Genomic DNA, 21,838 nt, shown 5'->3' on the forward strand with positions numbered 1-21,838 from the left:
TAAGAATAATAATGACAGAATTTTACATATTTTAAAATACATTAAAGATTTGGATGTTTCATTTTAATTGACCAAAGTAATATTAACTGACCAGAAATATTTAATGTAAGACTTATTTTTAACTATGTGTCGTATGTAAAGTCACTTTAGTAAATTTACCTTAGTGCCAGTTTACCTCTCAAAGAACTTTTGTTTAAAAAGTCCAGTATTTCAATAACTTTATTTACTGCTACAAAAAAAGTTTAAAAAAAATAATCAGTGCCCAAAAGGTATGTAATAAATGTGATCTTTTTTTTTTTTCTTTAATTTTAAGCACAATTATATCACCAAACCGCCACCAAAAGTCATACTAACCTGCCTGAGAGGCAGACTGCATGGCAGCCGGCATTGTGCCTGGCACCAGGCTTCCTGATGGTAAAATGCCACTCAGATTTATCCCTGCAGGAGTTATGGCACCAGAACTACACCCCAACATGGCATTGGAGCCACTCATCAAAGCCTGTGCGCCACTGTGGAACAGGAAAGAAAGTACATTAATTGCAACAGAACTCCAGATTTCCTTTACTAAAATCAAAGTCTGTTTGACAGATCATCTAATTTTTTACCATGCCATTTATAATGTGTAGTCTTGTGTACTACATACTACAGTAGAAGTGTATTTACTGATGTAAATCTCTCTTCCTTGTGCTGGACATTTGGTATAAAGAGCTGTTCTTGCTAGATTCTAGATCTAAATATTGAGTATCAATCCGCAGACCAAAAAATATTGAAATTTCTATGAACCATGTGGTTAATGATGTTACAAAGAAAGGTATAATTTCAAAGTACTGAGATGTAGAAGATATTATGAATTTGTTTTCACTGTAATTTTATGTTCTCGTTAAGAGGCATTTCAAATATATTTAAATAACTTTCTCCTTTCAAATAACTATATCCCTACACAGGTCTAAACATAATAGTGTGTGGTCCAACTCAAACATAACTGTCAAATACAGTATGTGACCAAGTTTGGAAGGCTTCCTGCAGGGTCTTACAATAGGTTTCTTGGATAAAGCCCGTTGTGAATAGGGAAAGGAATTCACCAGGATTAGTCTTTTATCAAGAACATTTTTTCTGCAAGGCTTAAGGGGGGTACTCACGGAGCGATATTCTAAGAAATCTGACTAGATTGCTTAGAATATAAGCCTGATCGCTCCGTGTGTACCCCTTACAGAGATAGCGATGCGCAGCCCTGCGCATCGCAATCGCTGCTGCTAGATTGGCCTGCCGTGCAGGCCAATCTAGCGGGTCGCTCACTTCACCCGCTGGGTGAAGTGAGCGGCCCCCCGCTCGCTCAGCACAGATCGCGCTGTGCTGAGCGGCGGGAGAGATGTGTGCTGAGCGGTTCGCTCAGCACACATCTCTCCACGCATCGGCCCGTCTATATGGGCCTTTATGCACCCTACACACTGGGCGATAACACTGCAAGATATGAACAATCTCGTTCATTAATGAACGAGATAACGTTCATATCTGTCAGTGTGGAGGCACCAGCGATAAACGATGCGCGGCCCCGCGCATCGTTCATCGCTGGTGCCCTGTCGGCTGTGCATGCAGGCCAATATGGACGAGATCGTCCATATTTGCCTGCACTTCTACGGAGCCGGGTGACAGGGGGAGTGAAGGAACTTCACTCCCCCCGTCACCGGGTCGCCCGTCTGCCGTATCGGCAGTCGGGCAGCTCGGCGGCATATCGCAGTGTCTGGAGGGCCCATTACACAGCTTTTACATAAGTACTAGTGATTGTTGCTAGTGTAACATGCATTATAGAACATCGTACACGCTCTGGATAGTTACAAACCCATATTAAAAGTACCAGGTAAAGTACACTGATAGCAATTCTTAATTAAATTCTATAAAAATATTAGATATTGCATACATTTAAGAAAAAAACTGTTATTTTCAAAAGTGTAAAGTAAATCTAAATAATGATAACATAAGTTACAATATTTTTGGACAAAAAAGGTAATGCATTCTAACTGTACGAATAAAGCAAATTATACTTACAGATAATTTCATTTCTTCAAGATACTTCATGGCAGCCATTACTCTGGGATTGTATCCCATCCTCCTAATATTAGACAGGTAGTTTTTTCATAGCTAAGGACCGCCCACTCTGGGTATATAGTGCCACTCCTCCCCTTACTCCTTAGTCTTTTGAGTGTCTCCTTATAATCAGATTCTATGAAAAAAATTACTAAGGGAGGGAATATAATAGGTTGTCATGAAGTATCTTGAAGAAATGAAATTATCGGTAAGCATAATTTGCTTTTTTCTCCTGCGCTACTTCATGGCAGCCATTACTCTGGTAGATATACCAACGCTCAATATAGGGAGGGTAACAAAATACGCCAAAAACCTTGGTCTGATGCTGAATACCAATAATTATTCATTATAATGCCCCCTCAAGGACATGTTTCCCAAAGTGGGCGTCATCCAATTCATAATGACTAGAGAACATATGTATCGATGACCAGGTAGCTGCTGCACATATGTCCTTTGTTGACACTCAAGCCTTCTTAGCCCACGAAGTTGCTATAGCCCTGGTAGAGTGTGCCTTTAGTTCTTCCAGAACTCCACGACCACTTTCCTCATATACAAACGTTAGGAGTTCTCTAATCCATCTAGAAATGGTTTGCTTAGTGGGTGTCTCACCCTTCTTTGCTCCTGAATGTAGCACAAACAGATGCTTTGTCCTCCGAAATTCTTTAACTCTCTCCAAATAAATCAAGATAGTTCTGACTAAATCTAAATTATGCATCCATCCTTCCTCTTCGTTCTGTGGCGGTGGATAAAAAGATGGCAACACAATGTCCTGATTCAAATGAAACTGACATTACTTTAGGTAGAAAATTTGGATTGGTTCTAAGAACAACTCTATCTGGGAAGAAATTCAGGTAAGGCTCCTCTGAACACACAGCCTGTAATTCACCAACTCTTCTGGCTGACTTGATGGCTACCAGAAAAACTACTTTCCATGTTAACAACTTTACTGAGATTTCTTGTAATGGTTCAAAAGGAGGCATCATTATAGCATTCAATACCAGATTCAGGTCCCATGGCGCAAGAACTGATCTAATTCGAGGTCATATCCTCTTTATTGCCTGACAGAACTTTTTCACCAAATCCTCTTCTGACACTAAGAGCTGCTATCTGAACTTTGATAGTAGATACTGCCAGCCCCTTTTCAAAGCCATCAAACAAGAATTGTAAGACTTGAGACGTATCTGCTTTTTGAGCGTCAAATCTTGATTTAGACCAGAAAATGAAGGTTCTCCAGAATCTATAATAAATAGCAGATGATACTTTCTTTCTTGCCTGAATCAACAGATTAATGACCTGCTTGGACAGGCCCTTCTTCCTCAGTAATTGCCATTTAATTTCCACACCGTCAAATGGTGCTGCTGCAGATTTGGATGCAACAATGGACCCTGGAGTAACAGATCCCTCCTCAGAGGCAACGTCCAAGGTTCCTGTACCGCCATCCTCAGTACTGAAGGAAACCAGACTCTTTTCGGCCAATAGGGAAGAACTTTTATGACTTGTGCCTTCTCTTCCCTGATTTTCTTCAGAATACAGGTAATCATTGGAAACGGCGGGAATACATATGCCAGCTTGAACCTCCATGGTAGGGAGAAGACACCTATCCCTCCTGTTCCTGGGAGATGATATCGGGAGAAAAAGAGAGGTACCTTTGTATTGACATGCGTGCCCATTAGGTCCACTTGGGGTCATCCGAACCTCTGCATAATTTCTTGGAACACTATGTCATTCAATTCCCATTCTCCTGGTAGCCCTTCTTATCTGCTGAGGAAATCTGCTACCACATTGTTTACGCCAGGAACATACAAAGCTGACAGAGTTTTGATATGACTTTCTGCCCATTCTAGTATTCTTCAAGCTTCTTTCATTAGCACCTGACTCCTGGTGCCGCCTTGCCGATTCAGACAGGCCACTACTGCTACATTGTCCGAAAAGACCTTGAGATGATTCCTCCTCAACTAATTTGAAAATATTTCATTGAATTCCAAACCACTCATCTCTTTGTGATTTGACAACAATCTTCTTTCCTTTTGGTCCCACCGTCCTTGGCAATTTTGCTGCAACAAATGAGCCCCCCAACCTATTGCACTTGCATCTGTTGTTAGGACCAGACAATGATGATCTGACAATGACGTGTTTCTGTCGACCAGCTCCAACTCCATCCAACAGATTAGAGACACTTTTGTCTTCTGACACAATTTTACATGGTAATTTAGAGAATATCCTTTTCGACTGTATCTCAGAATGTCTAATTGTAAATCTCTCATTCTCCATCTTGCCTATGGAACTATATCTATGGTGGAAGCCATCATTCCCAGAAGACGCATCGCCTGACGCAATGTTACCCTGCTGCACATCTTCACCAGAGTTACCAGCTCTTGGATTTTCCTGCACCTTTCCTCTGAGAGGCTTATCACATAACTGAAGGTATCCACCTGTACACCCAGAAACTGGATACTTTGCCTTGGTTCCAACTGGCTCTTCTCCCAGTTTATTAACCCGCCATGACCCTGATGGACCTGTAGCGTCTTGTCCAATGCCTCTCTCACTTTCCTTTTTGATTCTCTGCATACCAGCAAGCTGTCCGGGTACGACCAAATTGCTACCTGTTGTCTTCTTATGATCGATACAAGTGCTGTAAGGACCTTGGAGATGTCTTCAGACTGAACGGGAGGCACGTAAACTGAAAATGTTTTCCAAGGACGCAGAATCTTAGATACTTTCTGTGTCCACTGGCTACAGGTACATGGAAATAAGCATATTTTAAATCTATGGATGCCATAAAATCTTCTCTTTTTATACCTGACAAAATGGATTTCAGAGTTTCCATATGAAATTTTTCTGTTTTTATAAATTTGTTGAGCTGTCTGAGATCTAAGATGGTTCTGAATTCCCCGGACGCTTTCTTTACCAGGAATATCCGTGAGTAGAACCCTTTTCTTATTTGTAACACCGGGACGGTTTCCACCGCTCGTCTTGAAAAGTTCCTTCAAACTGTCTTTTAGGGCTTTCAACTCTGGAAATACAGTTGATATCTCTGACATCAGACATTTGTCCCAGCTTGGAAATACTGAAAATTCTATCCGGTATCCACGAGATACCACATCTAGTACCCATGCATCTTGAATCGATTCTTGCCAACGGCTGCTGAACTCCCAAAGTCTACCACCTACTGGAAAGGAGACCGGAATCCTGTAATAGTCAGTTTCTTCTCCCAACTCTTCTGTAGGATTGACGAAAGGACTGTTTATTCGTCCCTGACGAGTATCTGCCTGTATAACCATGGCCTGGTCTGTAGCCCCTAGCCTCTTTAAATTGTTGCTTGGGGGAAGGATTTGGAAATCTATTTCTTCTGTCTTGAGGTAATTTCGCGAACTTACCTCCTGACATTTTTTGTATAATGGCCTCCAATTGATTGCCAAATAACAATGAACCTTCATATAGCAATGACACAAACCTATTTTTTTAATGCATATCCGTTGACCATGAACGAAGCCACAGAGCTCTTCTTGCCATTATACCTGCCGCCGTAGACTTTGCAGCAAAATTCAAAATATCTAAAAAGAGGCTTCACACAGATATTCTATACCTTTCATCATGATACTTAGCTTTCTTAGCAAGTACTGCCTTGAAATTATTTCTTCTAAGTCGGTTGACATAACTGAGCCCCAGACTCTCAATGCTCTGGCAACTGACGCAACAGCCACGCCTGATTTTAATGTGACTGTTGATGACATATGTAGCTTCTTTAGAGCACTTTCCATACTTTTATCCATACCATCTTTCAAAACTGCCCCATCTTTTAAAAGAATGGTAGTTCTCAACACCACTTCTGCAACTGCGGCATCAATTTTAGGTACAGCACACCAATTCATAATTTGTTCATCTTCAATAGGAAACATATACGATCAATTTACTTAATATTACCAAGCCTCTTGTCAATGTTTTGCCACTCTTTATTCACAAAATCTTTCAGAGCCTTGTGAACTGGAAAACATCTATTCTTTTTAGAGCATTCTCCAAATAGTACGTCTTTATCATCACATTTCTCTTCAGACTTTTTATAATTTATAGTCTTATAAATATTCTTTAATAAACTGTCCACCAGTTCCAAATTCAATTTCCTATCCCCATCTTGCATTTCCTCCGACTCCGCACTAGAAAGCACTTGATAATTATCATTGTAATTACAATCATATGAGACTGATTCGTCCACAGAATCAATGCTAGCCAGAGACCTAGATCTCTTATTTCCTTGCAACTCAGACAGCTGTTCCTTTGTAACAAAATACTTTTTCATCCAGTCCATTAAGTCTTGTATCTGCCTGGATTGTTTAAAACCACGAGAATCACTCTCAGTACAATCGTCACAGAATTTCACATTTTCCATAGAAGAAAAGATTTTAACAGGCAGCACAATGAATCTCCTTATGCTTCTTCTTACACAATTTATTCTTAGGTGGAGATAGTATTTAGCAATAATACTAACCTTAAAATCTACCCTAACCACCTTATTACAGACAGATATCATGCCCTCTATGAGGACTTACCTCTTTTGGGCAATAGCAAGCGTTTGGGGAGAAGACTCCTTTTCCATATTGCTAGCAAGCACAAGAAAACCTGCCCAGACAAATTGAGGAGAAATTGCTGCATACTCCTCTGGTGTGCAGCGCCATTTTTTAAATCACTTGTGTATCATACAGTATCCGGCTCCTGAGCAGAGCGTCCAGCTGAGCACACTGGGACGCCTGCTACACAGCACTTCTGCTCGCCAGCCGCCGCCAGACACTCTTCCTCACTTCCGCTCGCCAGCCGCTACATCCCCTTCTCCTACATGCCCTTCCGCTTGCCTGGCCGCACTTCCAGTCCATATCTCGGCTACCCAGCGCAGCGATACAGAGAGCAGCGGTTACACAGAGAGGAGACCATATTCCTAGAAAGGAGCAGCGGCTAGCCAGAGCAACGGTGGGAGAGACAGCGCTGTTACTAGCGAGCGGACACCATAAGCTGTAAGCTGGGATTTACTTCAGCCGCCCCTTCACACCCTGCCATCCTCCCCAGGAAGCTACCCTCCTCCAGCACGGTAATAATAACGTATTAGCTGGGAAAAAATGAAGTAAGCCTAAACAGAAAAGAACAAACCCTACACTTAACTATGAAAAAAATACCTGTATAATATTAGGAGGATGGGATACAATCCCAGAATAAAGGCTGCCATGAAGTAGCGCAGGAGAAACACAATTAATTGTTTTTTTGTGTTTCATTGTAGAAACAGTTAGATCCTTTGGGGTGTATTCAATAGCTGTCGGAAGCTGCACACTTGTCGGAAAGACGCCAGCTTCCGACATATTTCGGTCAGAAGGGGTTCTGACCTATTCAAAAAGTGCAGTTTTTTTCCGACAAGTTGGAAATTCCTGACTTGTCGGAAAACACGTGGATCTGCGGAATAGCCGCCGATCTGCATGCTTCTGTCGGAAACGGGGCCAAATCCGACAGGTTTTGGCCCCCTTTCCGACAATCTCAATCACACTTTAAAAAAAAATAAGATTTTAAACCTACCGGTAAATCTTTTTCTCCTAGTCCGTAGAGGATGCTGGGGACTCCGTAAGGACCATGGGGTATAGACGGGCTCCGCAGGAGACATGGGCACCTAAAAGAACTCTCTAGTATGGTGTGCACTGGCTCCTCCCTCTATGCCCCTCCTCCAGACCTCAGTTAGAGAACTGTGCCCAGAGGAGATGGACAACACGAGGAAAGGATTTTGTTAATCTAAGGGCAAGATTCATACCAGCCCACACCAATCATACCATATAACCTGGAATACGCATAACCAGTTAACAGTATGAACAAACAACAGTACCGGTCCAAGACCGAGTCTAACTGTAACATAACCCTTATGTAAGCAATAACTATATACAAGTCTTGCAGATTTTCCGCACTGGGACGGGCGCCCAGCATCCTCTACGGACTAGGAGAAAAAGATTTACCGGTAGGTTTAAAATCTTATTTTCTCTTACGTCCTAGAGGATGCTGGGGACTCCGTAAGGACCATGGGGTTTATACCAAAGCTCCCAATCGGGCGGGAGAGTGCGGATGACTCTGCAGCACCGACTGAGCAAATGCTAGGTCCTCATCAGCCAGGGTATCAAACTTGTAGAATTTAGCAAAAGTGTTTGACCCCGACCAAGTTGCTGCTCGGCAAAACTGTAATGCTGAGACGCCCCGGGCAGCCGCCCAAGAAGAGCCCACCTTCCTAGTGGAATGGGCCTTTACTGAATGCGGTAACGGCAATCCAGCCGTAACATAAGCCTGCTGAATCGTGTTACAGATCCAGCGAGCAATAGTCTGCTTCGAAGCAGGCGCGCCAATCTTGTTGGCAGCATACAGGACAAATAATGCATCTGTTTTCCTAATTCTAGCCGTCCTGGCTACATAATTTTTTAAGGCCCCGACTACATCCAGGGACATGGAATCCTCCAAGTCACTCGTAGCCACAGGCACCACAATAGGTTGGTTCATATGAAATGAAGACACCACCTTCGGTAAAAATTGAGGACGAGTCCTCAATTCCGCTCTATGGGGGTCATTCCGAGTTGTTCGCTCGTTATTTTTTTTCCGCAACGGAGCGATTAGTCGCTAATGCGCATGCACAATGTCTGCAGTGCGACTGCGCCAAGTAAATTTGCTATGCAGTTAGGAATTTTACTCACGGCATTACGAGGTTTTTTCTTTGTTCTGGTGATCGTAATGTGATTGACAGGAAGTGGGTGTTTCTGGGCGGAAACAGGCCGTTTTATGGGTGTGTGTGAAAAAACGCTACCGTTTCTGGGAAAAACGCGGGAGTGGCTGGAGAAACGGAGGAGTGTCTGGGCTAACGCTGGGTGTGTTTGTGTCGTCAAACCTGGAACGACAAGCACTGAACTGATCGCACTGGAAGAGTAAGTCTCGAGCTACTCAGAAACTGCACAGAGAAGTCTTTTCGCAATATTGCAAATCTTTCATCGCAATTTTGATAAGCTAAGATTCACTCCCAGTAGGCGGCGGCTTAGCGTGTGCAAAGCTGCTAAAAGCAGCTTGCGAGCGAACAACTCGGAATGAGGGCCTATCTATGTGAAAAATCAAGTAAGGGCTCTTGTAAGACAAGGCCGCCAATTCTGACAGACGCCTCGCAGATGCCAAGGCTAACAACATGACCACCTTCCAGGTGAGAAATTGCAACTCCACCGTTTTAAGGGGTTCAAACCAGTGTGATTTAAGGAACTGCAACACCACGTTCAGGTCCCATGGTGCCACAGGGGGCACAAAAGGAGGCTGGATGTGTAGTACTCCTTTTACAAACGTCTGGACTTCTGGGAGAGAAGCCAATTCCTTCTGAAAGAATATTGACAAGGCCGAAATCTGTACTTTAATAGAGCCTAACTTTAGGCCCATATCAACTCCTGTCTGTAGGAAGTGGAGAAAACGACCCAGATGGAAATCTTCCGTAGGAGCATTCTTGGTTTCACACCAAGAGACATATTTCCGCCAGATACGGTGATAATGTTTTACCGTCACCTCCTTCCTAGCCTTTATTAGAGTAGGTATGACCTCCTCTGGAATACCCTTCTCCGCTAGGATCCGGCGTTCAACCGCCATGCCGTCAAACGTAACCGCGGTAAGTCTTGGAACATGCAGGGCCCCTGCTGTAACAGGTCTTCCCTTAGAGGAAGAGGCCAGGGATCTTCTGTGAGCATCTCCTGAAATCTGAGTACCAGGCCCTTCGAGGCCAGTCTGGAACAATGAGTATTGTTTGTACTCTTTTTCGATTTATGATCCTCAACACTTTTGTGATGAGAGGAAGAGGAGGAAATACTTAGACCGACTGGAATACCCATGGTGTTACCAGAGCGTCTACTGCTATTGCCTGAGGGTCCCGGGACCTGGCACAATACCTCCGAAGCTTCTTGTTGAGGCGTGACGCCATCATGTCTATTTGAGAAACTCCCCAGAGACCCGTTATCTCTGCAAAGACTTCTTGATGAAGTCCCCACTCTCCTGGATGGAGATTGTGTCTGCTGAGGATGTCTGCTTCCCAGTTGTCCACTCCCTGAATGAAGACAGCTGACAGAGCGCTTACGTGATTTTCCGCCCAGCGAAGAATCCTGGTGGCTTCCGCCATCGCGACTCTGCTTCTTGTCCCGCCTTGGCTGTTCACATGAGCTACTGCTGTGACATTGTCTGATTGAATCAGAACCGGTAGGTTGCGAAGAAGAATCTCCGCTTGTCGTAGGCCGTTGTATATGGCCCTTAGCTCCAACACGTTGATGTGTAGACAGGACTCCTGGTCTGACCATAGTCCCTGAAAATTTCTTCCTTGGGTGACTGCTCCCCATCCTCGGAGGCTCGCGTCCGTGGTTACCAGGATCCAGTCCTGAATGCAGAACCTGCGACCCTCTAGAAGGTGAGCACTTTGCAGCCACCATCAAGAGACCCCTTGGCCCTGGGGGACAGTGTTATTTTTTGATGTAATTGTAGATGGGACCCGGACCATTTGTCCAGAAGATCCCATTGAAACGTCCTTGCATGGAACCTGCCGAAGGGAATGGCCTCGTAAGTTGCCACCATTTTCCCCAGAACCCAAGTGCATTGATGAGCTGACACTCTTTTCGGCTTCAGTAGTTCTCGGACCATATTCTGGAGGTCCTGGACTTTTTCCAACGGGAGGAAAACTTTCTTTTGTTCCGTGTCCAGTATCATGCCAAGGAAGGCTAGTCGAGTTGTCGGAACCAACTGTGACTTTGGTAGATTGAGAATCCACCCATGTTGCTGAAGCACTCTCTGAGAGAGTGCCACGTTCTCCAGTAAATGCTCTCTTGATCTCGCTTTTATCAGGAGATCGTCCAAGTATGGGATAATTGTGACTCCTCGCTTGCGCAGGATCACCATCATTTCCGCCATTATCTTGGTGAAAATCCTCGGGGCCGTGGACAGCCCAAACGGCAACGTCTGAAAATAAGAATTTACTTACCGATAATTCTATTTCTCGGAGTCCGTAGTGGATGCTGGGGTTCCTGAAAGGACCATGGGGAATAGCGGCTCCGCAGGAGACAGGGCACAAAAAAGTAAAGCTTTACTAGGTCAGGTGGTGTGCACTGGCTCCTCCCCCTATGACCCTCCTCCAGACTCCAGTTAGGTACTGTGCCCGGACGAGCATACACAATAAGGGAGGCATTTTGAATCCCGGGTAAGACTCATACCAGCCACACCAATCACACCGTACAACTTGTGATCTAAACCCAGTTAACAGTATGACAACAGAAAGGGCCTCTTAAAGATGGCTCCTTAACAATAACCCGAATTAGTTAACAATAACTATGTACAAGTATTGCAGATAATCCGCACTTGGGATGGGCGCCCAGCATCCACTACGGACTCCGAGAAATAGAATTATCGGTAAGTAAATTCTTATTTTCTCTATCGTCCTAAGTGGATGCTGGGGTTCCTGAAAGGACCATGGGGATTATACCAAAGCTCCCAAACGGGCGGGAGAGTGCGGATGACTCTGCAGCACCGAATGAGAGAACTCCAGGTCCTCCTTTGCCAGGGTATCAAATTTGTAAAATTTTACAAACGTGTTCTCCCCCGACCACGTAGCTGCTCGGCAGAGTTGTAATGCCGAGACCCCTCGGGCAGCCGCCCAAGATGAGCCCACCTTCCTTGTGGAGTGGGCTTTTACAGTTTTAGGCTGTGGCAGGCCTGCCACAGAATGTGCAAGTTGAATTGTGTTACAAATCCAACGAGCAATCGACTGCTTAGAAGCAGGTGCGCCCAACTTGTTGGGTGCATACAATATAAACAGCGAGTCAGATTTTCTGACTCCAGCCGTCCTTGCAATGTATATTTTTAAGGCTCTGACAACGTCCAACAACTTGGAGTCCTCCAAGTCGCTAGTGGCCGCAGGCACCACAATAGGTTGGTTCAGATGAAATGCTGATACCACTTTAGGGAGAAAATGCGGACGAGTCCGCAGTTCTGCCCTATCCGAATGGAAGATTAGATAAGGACTTTTATAAGATAAAGCCGCCAATTCAGATACTCTCCTGGCAGAGGCCAGGGCTAGTAACATAGTCACTTTCAATGTGAGATATTTCAAATCCACCTTTTTCAATGGTTCAAACCAATGGGATTTGAGGAAATCTAAAACTACATTTAGATCCCACGGTGCCACCGGAGGCACCACAGGAGGCTGTATATGCAGTACTCCCTTGACAAAAGTCTGGACCTCAGGGACAGAGGCCAATTCTTTTTGGAAGAATATTGACAGGGCCGAAATTTGAACCTTAATGGATCCCAATTTGAGACCCATAGATAATCCTGATTGCAGGAAATGTAGGAAACGACCCAGTTGGAATTCCTCCGTCGGAACCCTCCGATCCTCGCACCACGCTACATATTTTCGCCAAATGCGGTGATAATGTTTCACGGTGACTTCCTTCCGTGCCTTAATCAAGGTAGGAATGACTTCTTCTGGAATGCCTTTCCCTTTTAGGATCTGGCGTTCAACCGCCATGCCGTCAAACGCCGCCGCGGTAAGTCTTGAAAAAGACAGGGACCCTGCTGTAGCAGGTCCCTTCTCAGAGGTAGAGGCCACGGTTCGTCCGTGAGCATCTCTTGAAGTTCCGGATACCAAGTCCTTCTCGGCCAATCCGGAACCACTAGTATTGTTCTTACTCTTCTTTGCCGTATGATCTTCAATACCTTTGGTATGAGCGGCAGAGGAGGAAACACATACACTGACTGGTACACCCAAGGAGTTACCAGTGCGTCCACAGCTATTGCCTGTGGATCTCTTGACCTGGCGCAATATTTGTCCAGTTTCTTGTTGAGGCGAGACGCCATCATGTCTACAATTGGTCTTTCCCAACGGTCTATTAACATGTTGAAGACTTCTGGATGTAGACCCCCCTCTCCCGGATGAAGATCGTGTCTGCTGAGGAAGTCTGCTTCCCAGTTGTCCACGCCCGGGATGAACACTGCTGACAGTGCTATCACGTGATTCTCCGCCCAGCGAAGAATCTTGGCAGCTTCTGCCATTGCACTCCTGCTTCTTGTGCCGCCCTGCCTGTTTACATGGGCGACCGCCGTGATGTTGTCCGACTGAATCAACACCGGCTTTCCTTGCAGGAGAAGTTCCGCCTGGCTTAGAGCATTGTAGATTGCTCTTAGTTCCAGAATGTTTATGTGAAGAGACTTTTCCAGACTCGTCCATACTCCCTGGAAGTTTCTTCCTTGTGTGACTGCTCCCCAGCCTCTCAGGCTGGCGTCCGTGGTCACCAGGATCCAATCCTGAATGCCGAATCTGCGGCCTTCTAATAGGTGAGCCTTCTGCAACCACCACAGAAGTGACACCCTTGTCTTTGGTGACAGGGTTATTCGCAGGTGCATCTGCAGATGCGACCCTGACCATTTGTCCAACAGATCCCTTTGGAATATTCTTGCATGGAATCTGCCGAATGGAATTGCTTCGTAAGAAGCCACCATTTTTCCCAGGACTCTTGTGCATTGATGTACTGACACTTTTCCTGGTTTTAGGAGGTTCCTGACCAGATCGGATAACTCCTTGGCTTTTTCCTCTGGAAGGAAAACCTTTTTCTGAACCGTGTCCAGAATCATTCCTAGGAACAGCAGACGAGTTGTCGGGATTAAATGGGATTTTGGAATATTCAGAATCCACCCGTGTTGTCTTAGCACCTCTTGAGATAGTGCTAAAGCTGTCTCCAGCTGTTCTCTGGACCTTGCCCTTATTAGGAGATCGTCCAAGTATGGGATAACTAATACGCCTTTTCTTCGAAGAAGAATCATCATCTCGGCCATTACCTTGGTAAAGACCCGAGGCGCCGTGGACAATCCGAACGGCAGCGTCTGAAACTGATAGTGACAGTTTTGAACAATGAACCTGAGGTACCCCTGGTGTGCGGGGTAAATCGGAACGTGTAGATACGCATCCTTGATGTCCAAGGATACCATAAAGTCCCCTTCTTCCAGGTTCGCTATCACTGCTCTGAGTGACTCCATCTTGAACTTGAACTTTTTTATGTAGAGGTTCAAGGACTTCAGATTTAGAATAGGCCTTACCGAGCCATCCGGCTTCGGTACCACAAATAGAGTGGAATAATACCCCTTTCCTTGTTGTAATAGGGGTACTTTGACTATCACCTGCTGAGCGTACAGCTTGTGAATGGCTTCCAACACCCTCTCCCTTTCGGAAGAGACGGTTGGTAAGGCAGACTTCAGGAAACGATGAGGAGGATCCGTCTCTAATTCCAACCTGTACCCCTGAGATATTATCTGCAGGATCCAGGGGTCTACCTGCGAGTGAGCCCACTGCGCGCTGTAATTTTTGAGACGGCCCCCCACTGTCCCCGAGTCCGCTTGAGAGGCCCCAGCGTCATGCTGAGGTTTTTGCAGGAGCCGGGGAGGGCTTCTGTTCCTGGGAAGGAGCTGCCTGTTGGTGTCTCTTCCCTCTTCCTCTGCCTCGTGGCAGGTACGACAAGCCCTTTGCTCTCTTATTTTTGTAGGAGCGAAAAGGCTGCGGTTGAAAGGTCGGTGCCTTTCTCTGTTGGGGAGTGACTTGAGGTAAAAAAGTGGATTTCCCGGCAGTAGCCGTGGCCACCAAGTCTGATAGACCAACTCCAAATAACTCCTCCCCTTTATACGGCAAAACCTCCATGTGACGTTTTGAATCCGCATCGCCTGTCCACTGTCGTGTCCATAAGGCTCTTCTGGCTGAAATGGACATAGCACTCACCCGAGATGCCAGTGTGCAAATATCCCTCTGTGCATCACGCATATAGATAAATGCATCCTTTATTTGTTCTAACGACAGTAAAACATTGTCCCTATCTAGGGTATCAATATTTTCAATCAGGGATTCTGACCAAACTACTCCAGCACTGCACATCCAGGCAGTTGCTATAGCTGGTCGTAGTATAACACCTGCATGTGTGTATATATTCTTTTGAATAACTTCCATCTTTCTATCTGATGGATCCTTAAGTGCGGCCGTCTCAGGAGAGGGTAACGCCACTTGTTTGGATAAGCGTGTGAGCGCCTTGTCCACCTTAGGGGGTGTTTCCCAGCGCGCCCTAACCTCTGGCGGGAAAGGGTATAATGCCAATAACTTTTTTGAAATTATCAACTTTTTATCAGGAGCAACCCACGCTTCATCACACACGTCATTTAATTCTTCTGATTCAGGAAAAACTGTTTGTAGTTTTTTCACACCATACATAATACCCTGTTTTACGGTATCTGTAGTATCAGCTAAATGTAACGTCTCCTTCATTGCCAAAATCATATAACGTGTGGCCCTACTGGAAAATACGTTTGAATTTCTACCGTCGTCACTGGAATCAGTGCCCGTGTCTGGGTCTGTGTCGACCGACTGAGGCAAAGGGCGTTTTACAGCCCCTGACGGTGTTTGAGGCGCCTGGACAGGCATTAATTGATTGTCCGGCCGCCTCATGTCCTCAACTGACTGTTTAAGGGAAGATAAACCATCACGTAATTCCACAAATAAAGGCATCCATTCTGGTGTCGACCCCCTGGGGGGTGACATCTGCATATTTGGCAATTGCTCCGCCTCCACACCAATATCGTCCTCATACATGTCGACACCACGTACCGACACACACCGCAAACTCACAGGGAATGCTCTAATGAAGACAGGACCCACTAGCCCTTTTGGGGAGACAGAGGGAGAGTCTGCCAGCACACACCACAAAGCGCTATATATACAAGGGATATCCTTATATTAAGTGTTCCCTTATAGCTGCTTTAATATATATATATATAGCCATTAATGTGCCCCCCCTCTCTGTTTTACCCTGTTTCTGTAGTGCAGTGCAGGGGAGAGACCTGGGAGCCGTTCTGACCAGCGGAGCTGTGACAGAAAATGGCGCCGTGTGCTGAGGAGATAGGCCCCGCCCCTTTTTCGGCGGGTTCTTCTCCCGCTATTTTTCCAGTCAGGCAGGGGTTAAATATCTCCATATAGCCCCTATGGGCTATATGTGAGGTATTTTTAGCCTTGTATAAGGTTTATATTTGCCTCTCAGAGCGCCCCCCCCCAGCGCTCTGCACCCTCAGTGACTGCCCAGTGAAGTGTGCTGAGAGGAAAATGGCGCACAGCTGCAGTGCTGTGCGCTACCTTATGAAGACTGAGGAGTCTTCAGCCGCCGGTTTCCGGACCTCTTCACGCTTCAGCATCTGCAAGGGGGTCGGCGGCGCGGCTCCGGGACCGGACTCCACGGCTGGGCCTGTGTTCGATCCCTCTGGAGCTAATGGTGTCCAGTAGCCAAGCAGCAAATCCACTCTGCATGCAGGTGAGTTTACTACTTTCCCCCTAAGTCCCACGTTGCAGTGATCCTGTTGCCAGCAGGACTCACTGTAAAGAAAAAAACCTAAACTAAACTTTCTCTAAGCAGCTCTTTAGGAGAGCCACCTAGATTGCACCCTTCTCGTTCGGGCACAAAATCTAACTGGAGTCTGGAGGAGGGTCATAGGGGGAGGAGCCAGTGCACACCACCTGACCTAGTAAAGCTTTACTTTTTTGTGCCCTGTCTCCTGCGGAGCCGCTATTCCCCATGGTCCTTTCAGGAACCCCAGCATCCACTTAGGACGATAGAGAAACTGGTAATGACAATCCTGTACCGCGAATCTCAGGTACTCCCGATGAGAGGGATATATGGGGACATGAAGGTAAGCATCCTTTATGTCCAGTGACACCATAAAATCCCCCCCTTCCAGGCAGGCAATCACCGCTCGGAGCGATTCCATCTTGAATTTGAATCTTTTCAGGTAGAGGTTCAGAGATTTTAGGTTTAAAATGGGCCTGACCGAACCATCCGGCTTCGGGACCACAAATAGGGTTGAAAAAATAAGATTGTACTTACCGGTAAATCTATTTCTCGTAGTCCGTAGAGGATGCTGGGACTCCGTAAGGACCATGGGGAATAGACGGGCTCCGCAGGAGATAGGGCACTTTAAGAAAGCTTTGAACTCTGGGTGTGCACTGGCTCCTCCCTCTATGCCCCTCCTCCAGACCTCAGTTAGGGAAACTGTGCCCACAGGAGATGGACAGTACGAGGAAGGATTTTTGTAAATCTAAGGGCGAGATCCATACCAGCCACACCAATCACACCGTATAACTTGTGATAAACTTACCCAGTTAACAGTATGAACAACAACATAGCCACGGTTCCACCGAAAAACTATAACATAACCCTTATGTAAGCAATAACTATATACAAGTCTTGCAGAAGAAGTCCGCACATGGGACGGGCGCCCAGCATCCTCTACAGACTACGAGAAATAGATTTACCGGTAAGTAAAATCTTATTTTCTCTAACGTCCTTGAGGATGCTGGGACTCCGTAAGGACCATGGGGATTATACCAAAGCTCCCAAACGGACGGGAGAGTGCGGATGACTCTGCAGCACCGATTGAGCAAACAGGAGGTCCTCCTCAGCCAGGGTATCAAACTTATAGAACTTTGCAAAGGTGTTTGTCCCCGACCAAGTAGCTGCCCGGCACAACTGTAATGCCGAGACCCCTCGGGCAGCCGCCCAAGAAGAGCCCACTTTCCTAGTGGAGTGGGCCTTAACCGATTTCGGTAACGGCAATCCTGCCGTAGAATGCGCCTGCTGAATCATGTTACAGATCCAGCGAGCAATAGTCTGCTTTGAAGCAGGAGCGCCAACCTTGTTGGCCGCATACAGAACGAACAAAGCTTCAGTCTTCCTGATTCTAGCCGTTCTGGTCACATAAATCTTCAAAGCCCTGACTACATCCAGGGACTCGGAATCCTCCAAGTCCCGTGTAGTCACTGGCACGACAATAGATTGGTTCACATGAAAAGATGAGACCACTTTTGGCAGAAAGTGAGGGCGAGTCCTCAACTCTGCCCTATCCACGTGAAAAACCAAGTATGGGCTTTTATGTGATAAAGCCGCCAATTCGGAAACGCGTCTTGCCGAAGCGAACGCCAACAACATGACCACTTTCCACGTAAAGTATTTAAACTCCACAGTTTTGAGTGGTTCAAACCAAGGTGACTTGAGGAAACGTAACACCACGTTAAGATCCCAAGGCGCCACCGGAGGCACAAAGGGAGGCTAAATATGCAGCACTCCCTTCACAAAGGTCTGTACTTCAGAAATAGAGGCCAATTCTCTTTGAAAGAAAATGGATAAGGCCGAAATCTGGACCTTTATAGACCCTAATTTTAGGCCCAAAGTCACTCCTGTTTGAAGGAAGTGAAGTAGACGGCCCAAATGGAACTCCTCCGTAGGAGCAGCTCTGGCCTCACACCAAGAAACATATTTCCGCCATATACGGTGATAATGTTTTAACGTCACATCTTTCCTAGCCTTGATCAGGATAGGAATGACTTCCTCCGGAATCCCTTTTTCCGCTAGGATCCGGCGTTCAACCACCATGCCGTCAAACGCAGCCGCGGTAAGTCTTGGAACAGACAGGGCCCCTGCCGCAGCAGGTCCTGCCTTAGAGGAAGAAGCCACGGATCCCCAGCGAGCAACTCTTGCAGCTCCGGATACCAAGTCCTCCGTGGCCAATACGGAACAATGAGTATTGTTCTGACCCTGCTTCTTCGTATTATTCTCAACACCTTGGGTATGAGAGGAAGAGGAGGAAACACCTAGACCGAACACCCATGGTGTCACCAGAGCGTCTACCGCTACCGCCTGAGGGTCCCTTGACCTGGCGCAATACCGCTTTAGCTTTTTGTTGAGACGGGATGCCATCATGTCGATTTGAGGCAGTCCCCAATGATCCGTGATCTGTGCGAAGACTTCTTGATGAAGTCCCCACTCTCCCGGATGCAGGTCGTGCCTGCTGAGGAAGTCCGCCTCCCAGTTGTCCACCCCCGGAATGAACACCGCTGACAGCGCGCTTACATGGCCTTCCGCCCAGCGTAGAATCCTGGTCGCTTCTGCCATGGCCATTCTGCTCCTTTTTTCCGCCTTGGCGGTTTATATGAGCCACTGCCATGACATTGTCTGACTGAATCAGAACTGGTTTTCTCCGAAGCAATTCCTCCTCTTGACTCCAATCCTGAGTCGGCACCGTCGACTGAGACACACCACTCATCTGTTCCACCTCCTCTTTGGATAAGCCTTCCGTTTCAGACATGCCGACACACGTACCGACACCCCACACACACACTGGGATATAACTATAAGGGGACAATTCCCCAAAGAAGGCCTTTTGGAGAGACCGAGAGAGAGTATGCCAGCATACACCAGCGCCAACTGACCCAGGGAAAAAAACCCAGATAGCGCTTTTACATATAAATGTATACAGAATTCCCCACTCACTGCGCTTTAAATATGTGCCCCCCTCTCTTATTTTCAGCCCTCTGATGCTCAGCAGGGGAGAGTCCGGGGAGCCAGCGTTCTCTGCAGCCTCTGTGGAGAAAATGGCGCTGGTTAGTGCTGAGGGATCAAGCTCCGCCCCCTCGCGCGGCGGGCTTCGATCCCACTCGAGATTTTGAAAAAAATTGCAGGGATTTGTAGTTTACTGCCCCGCAGCCTAACTACATGTTTCTTGCCTAAAAAATAAGATTTTACTCACCGGTAAATCTATTTCTCGTAGTCCGTAGTGGATGCTGGGACTCCGTAAGGACCATGGGGAATAGCGGCTCCGCAGGAGACTGGGCACAACTAAAGAAAGCTTTAGGACTACCTGGTGTGCACTGGTTCCTCCCACTATGACCCTCCTGCAGACCTCAGTTAGGATACTGTGCCCGGAAGAGCTGACACAATAAGGAAGGATTTTGAATCCCGGGTAAGACTCATACCAGCCACACCAATCACACCGTATAACTCGTGATACTATACCCAGTTAACAGTATGAAATATAACTGAGCCTCTCAACAGATGGCTCAACAATAACCCTTTAGTTAAACAATAACTATATACAAGTATTGCAGACAATCCGCACTTGGGATGGGCGCCCAGCATCCACAACGGACTACGAGAAATAGATTTACCGGTGAGTAAAATCTTATTTTCTCTGACGTCCTAAGTGGATGCTGGGACTCCGTAAGGACCATGGGGATTATACCAAAGCTCCCAAACGGGCGGGAGAGTGCGGATGACTCTGCAGCACCAAATGAGCAAACTCTAGGTCCTCCTCAGCCAGGGTATCAAACTTGTAGAATTTTGCAAATGTGTTTGAACCCGACCAAGTAGCAGCTCGGCAAAGTTGTAAAGCCAAGACCCCTCGGGCAGCCGCCCAAGAAGAGCCCACTTTCCTCGTGGAATGGGCTTTTACAGATTTAGGATGCGGCAGTCCAGCCGCAGAATGTGCAAGCTGAATCGTACTAGAGATCCAGCGAGCAATAGTCTGCTTTGAAGCAGGAGCACCCAGCTTGTTGGGTGCATACAGGATAAATAGCGAGTCAGTTTTCCTGACACTAGCTGTCCTGGAAACATAAATTTTCAGGGCCCTGACTACGTCCAACAACTTGGAATCCTCCAAGTCTTTAGTAGCCGCAGGCACTACAATAGGTTGGTTCAAAAGAAAAGCTGATACCACCTTAGGGAGAAACTGGGGACAAGTCCTCAATTCTGCCCTATCCATATGGAAAATCAGATAAGGGCTTTTACATGACAAAGCCGCCAATTCTGACACACGCCTGGCCGAAGCCAAGGCCAACAGCATGACCACTTTCCACGTGAGATATTTCAAATCCACGGTTTTTAGTGGCTCAAACCAATGCGACTTTAGGAAATCCAACACCAAGTTGAGATCCCAAGGTGCCACTGGCGGCACAAACGGGGGTTGACTATGCAGCACTCCCTTAGGCAGTGAAGCCAGTTCTATTTTGGAAGAAAATCGATAGAGCCGAAATCTGGACCTTAATGGAACCCAATTTTAGGCCCATAGTTACCTCTGACTTGTAGGAAGTACAGAAAGCGACCTAGCTGAAATTCCTCCTTTGGGGCTTTACTGGCCTCACAGCACGCAACATATTTCCGCCATATGCGGTGATAATGGTTTGCGTTCACTTCTTTCCTAGCTTTAAATAGCGTAGGGATAACTTCCTCCGGAATGCTCTTTTTCTTCAGGATCCGGCGTTCAACCGCCATGCCGTCAAACGCAGCCGCGGTACGTCTTGGAACAGACAGGCCCCCTGCTGCAGCAGGTCCTGTCTGAGCGGCAGAGGCCATGGGTCCTCTGAGATCATTTCTTGGAGTTCTGGGTACCAAGCTCTTCTTGGCCACCCGGAACAAAGAGTATAGTTCTTACTCCACTCCTTCTTATTATTCTCATTACCCTGGGTATGAGAGACAGAGAAGGGAACACATACACCGACTGGTACACCCACGGTGTTACCAGAGCGTCCACAGCTATCGCCTGAGGGTCCCTTGACCTGGCGCAATATCTTTGTAGCTTTTTGTTGAGGCGGGACGCCATCCTGTCCACCTGTGGCCTTTCCCCACGGTGTACAATCATTTGGAAGACTTCTGGATGAAGTCCCTACTCTCTCGGGTGGAGGTCGTGTCTGCTGAGAAAGTCTGCTTCTCAGTTGTCCACTCCGGGAATGAACACTGCTGACAGTGCTAACACATGATTTTCCGCCCATCGGAGAATCCTTGTGGCTTCTGCCATCGCCATCCTGCTTCTTGTGCCGCCCTGTCGGTTTACATGAGCGACCGCCGTGATGTTGTCTGACTGGATCAGCACCGGCCGGTGT

At 46.7% G+C, this 21,838-nt stretch overlaps 1 protein-coding gene across 5 annotated transcripts in view; it reads right to left on the minus strand.

The window, feature by feature from the left end:
* The window catches only part of SUPT20H (SPT20 homolog, SAGA complex component), a 179,133-nt gene that overhangs the window by 30,524 nt on the left and 126,771 nt on the right, over positions 1-21,838 (minus strand). For all 5 annotated transcript variants that reach the window (XM_063951846.1, XM_063951849.1, XM_063951847.1 and 2 more), the window contains one exon: positions 355-509. In XM_063951846.1, coding sequence (XP_063807916.1) covers positions 355-509 — 155 coding nt within the window. The remainder of the gene's footprint in view (positions 1-354; positions 510-21,838) is intronic.

Source organism: Pseudophryne corroboree, chromosome 2 (assembly GCF_028390025.1).
Source record: "Pseudophryne corroboree isolate aPseCor3 chromosome 2, aPseCor3.hap2, whole genome shotgun sequence".
Taxonomy (NCBI): domain Eukaryota; kingdom Metazoa; phylum Chordata; class Amphibia; order Anura; family Myobatrachidae; genus Pseudophryne; species Pseudophryne corroboree.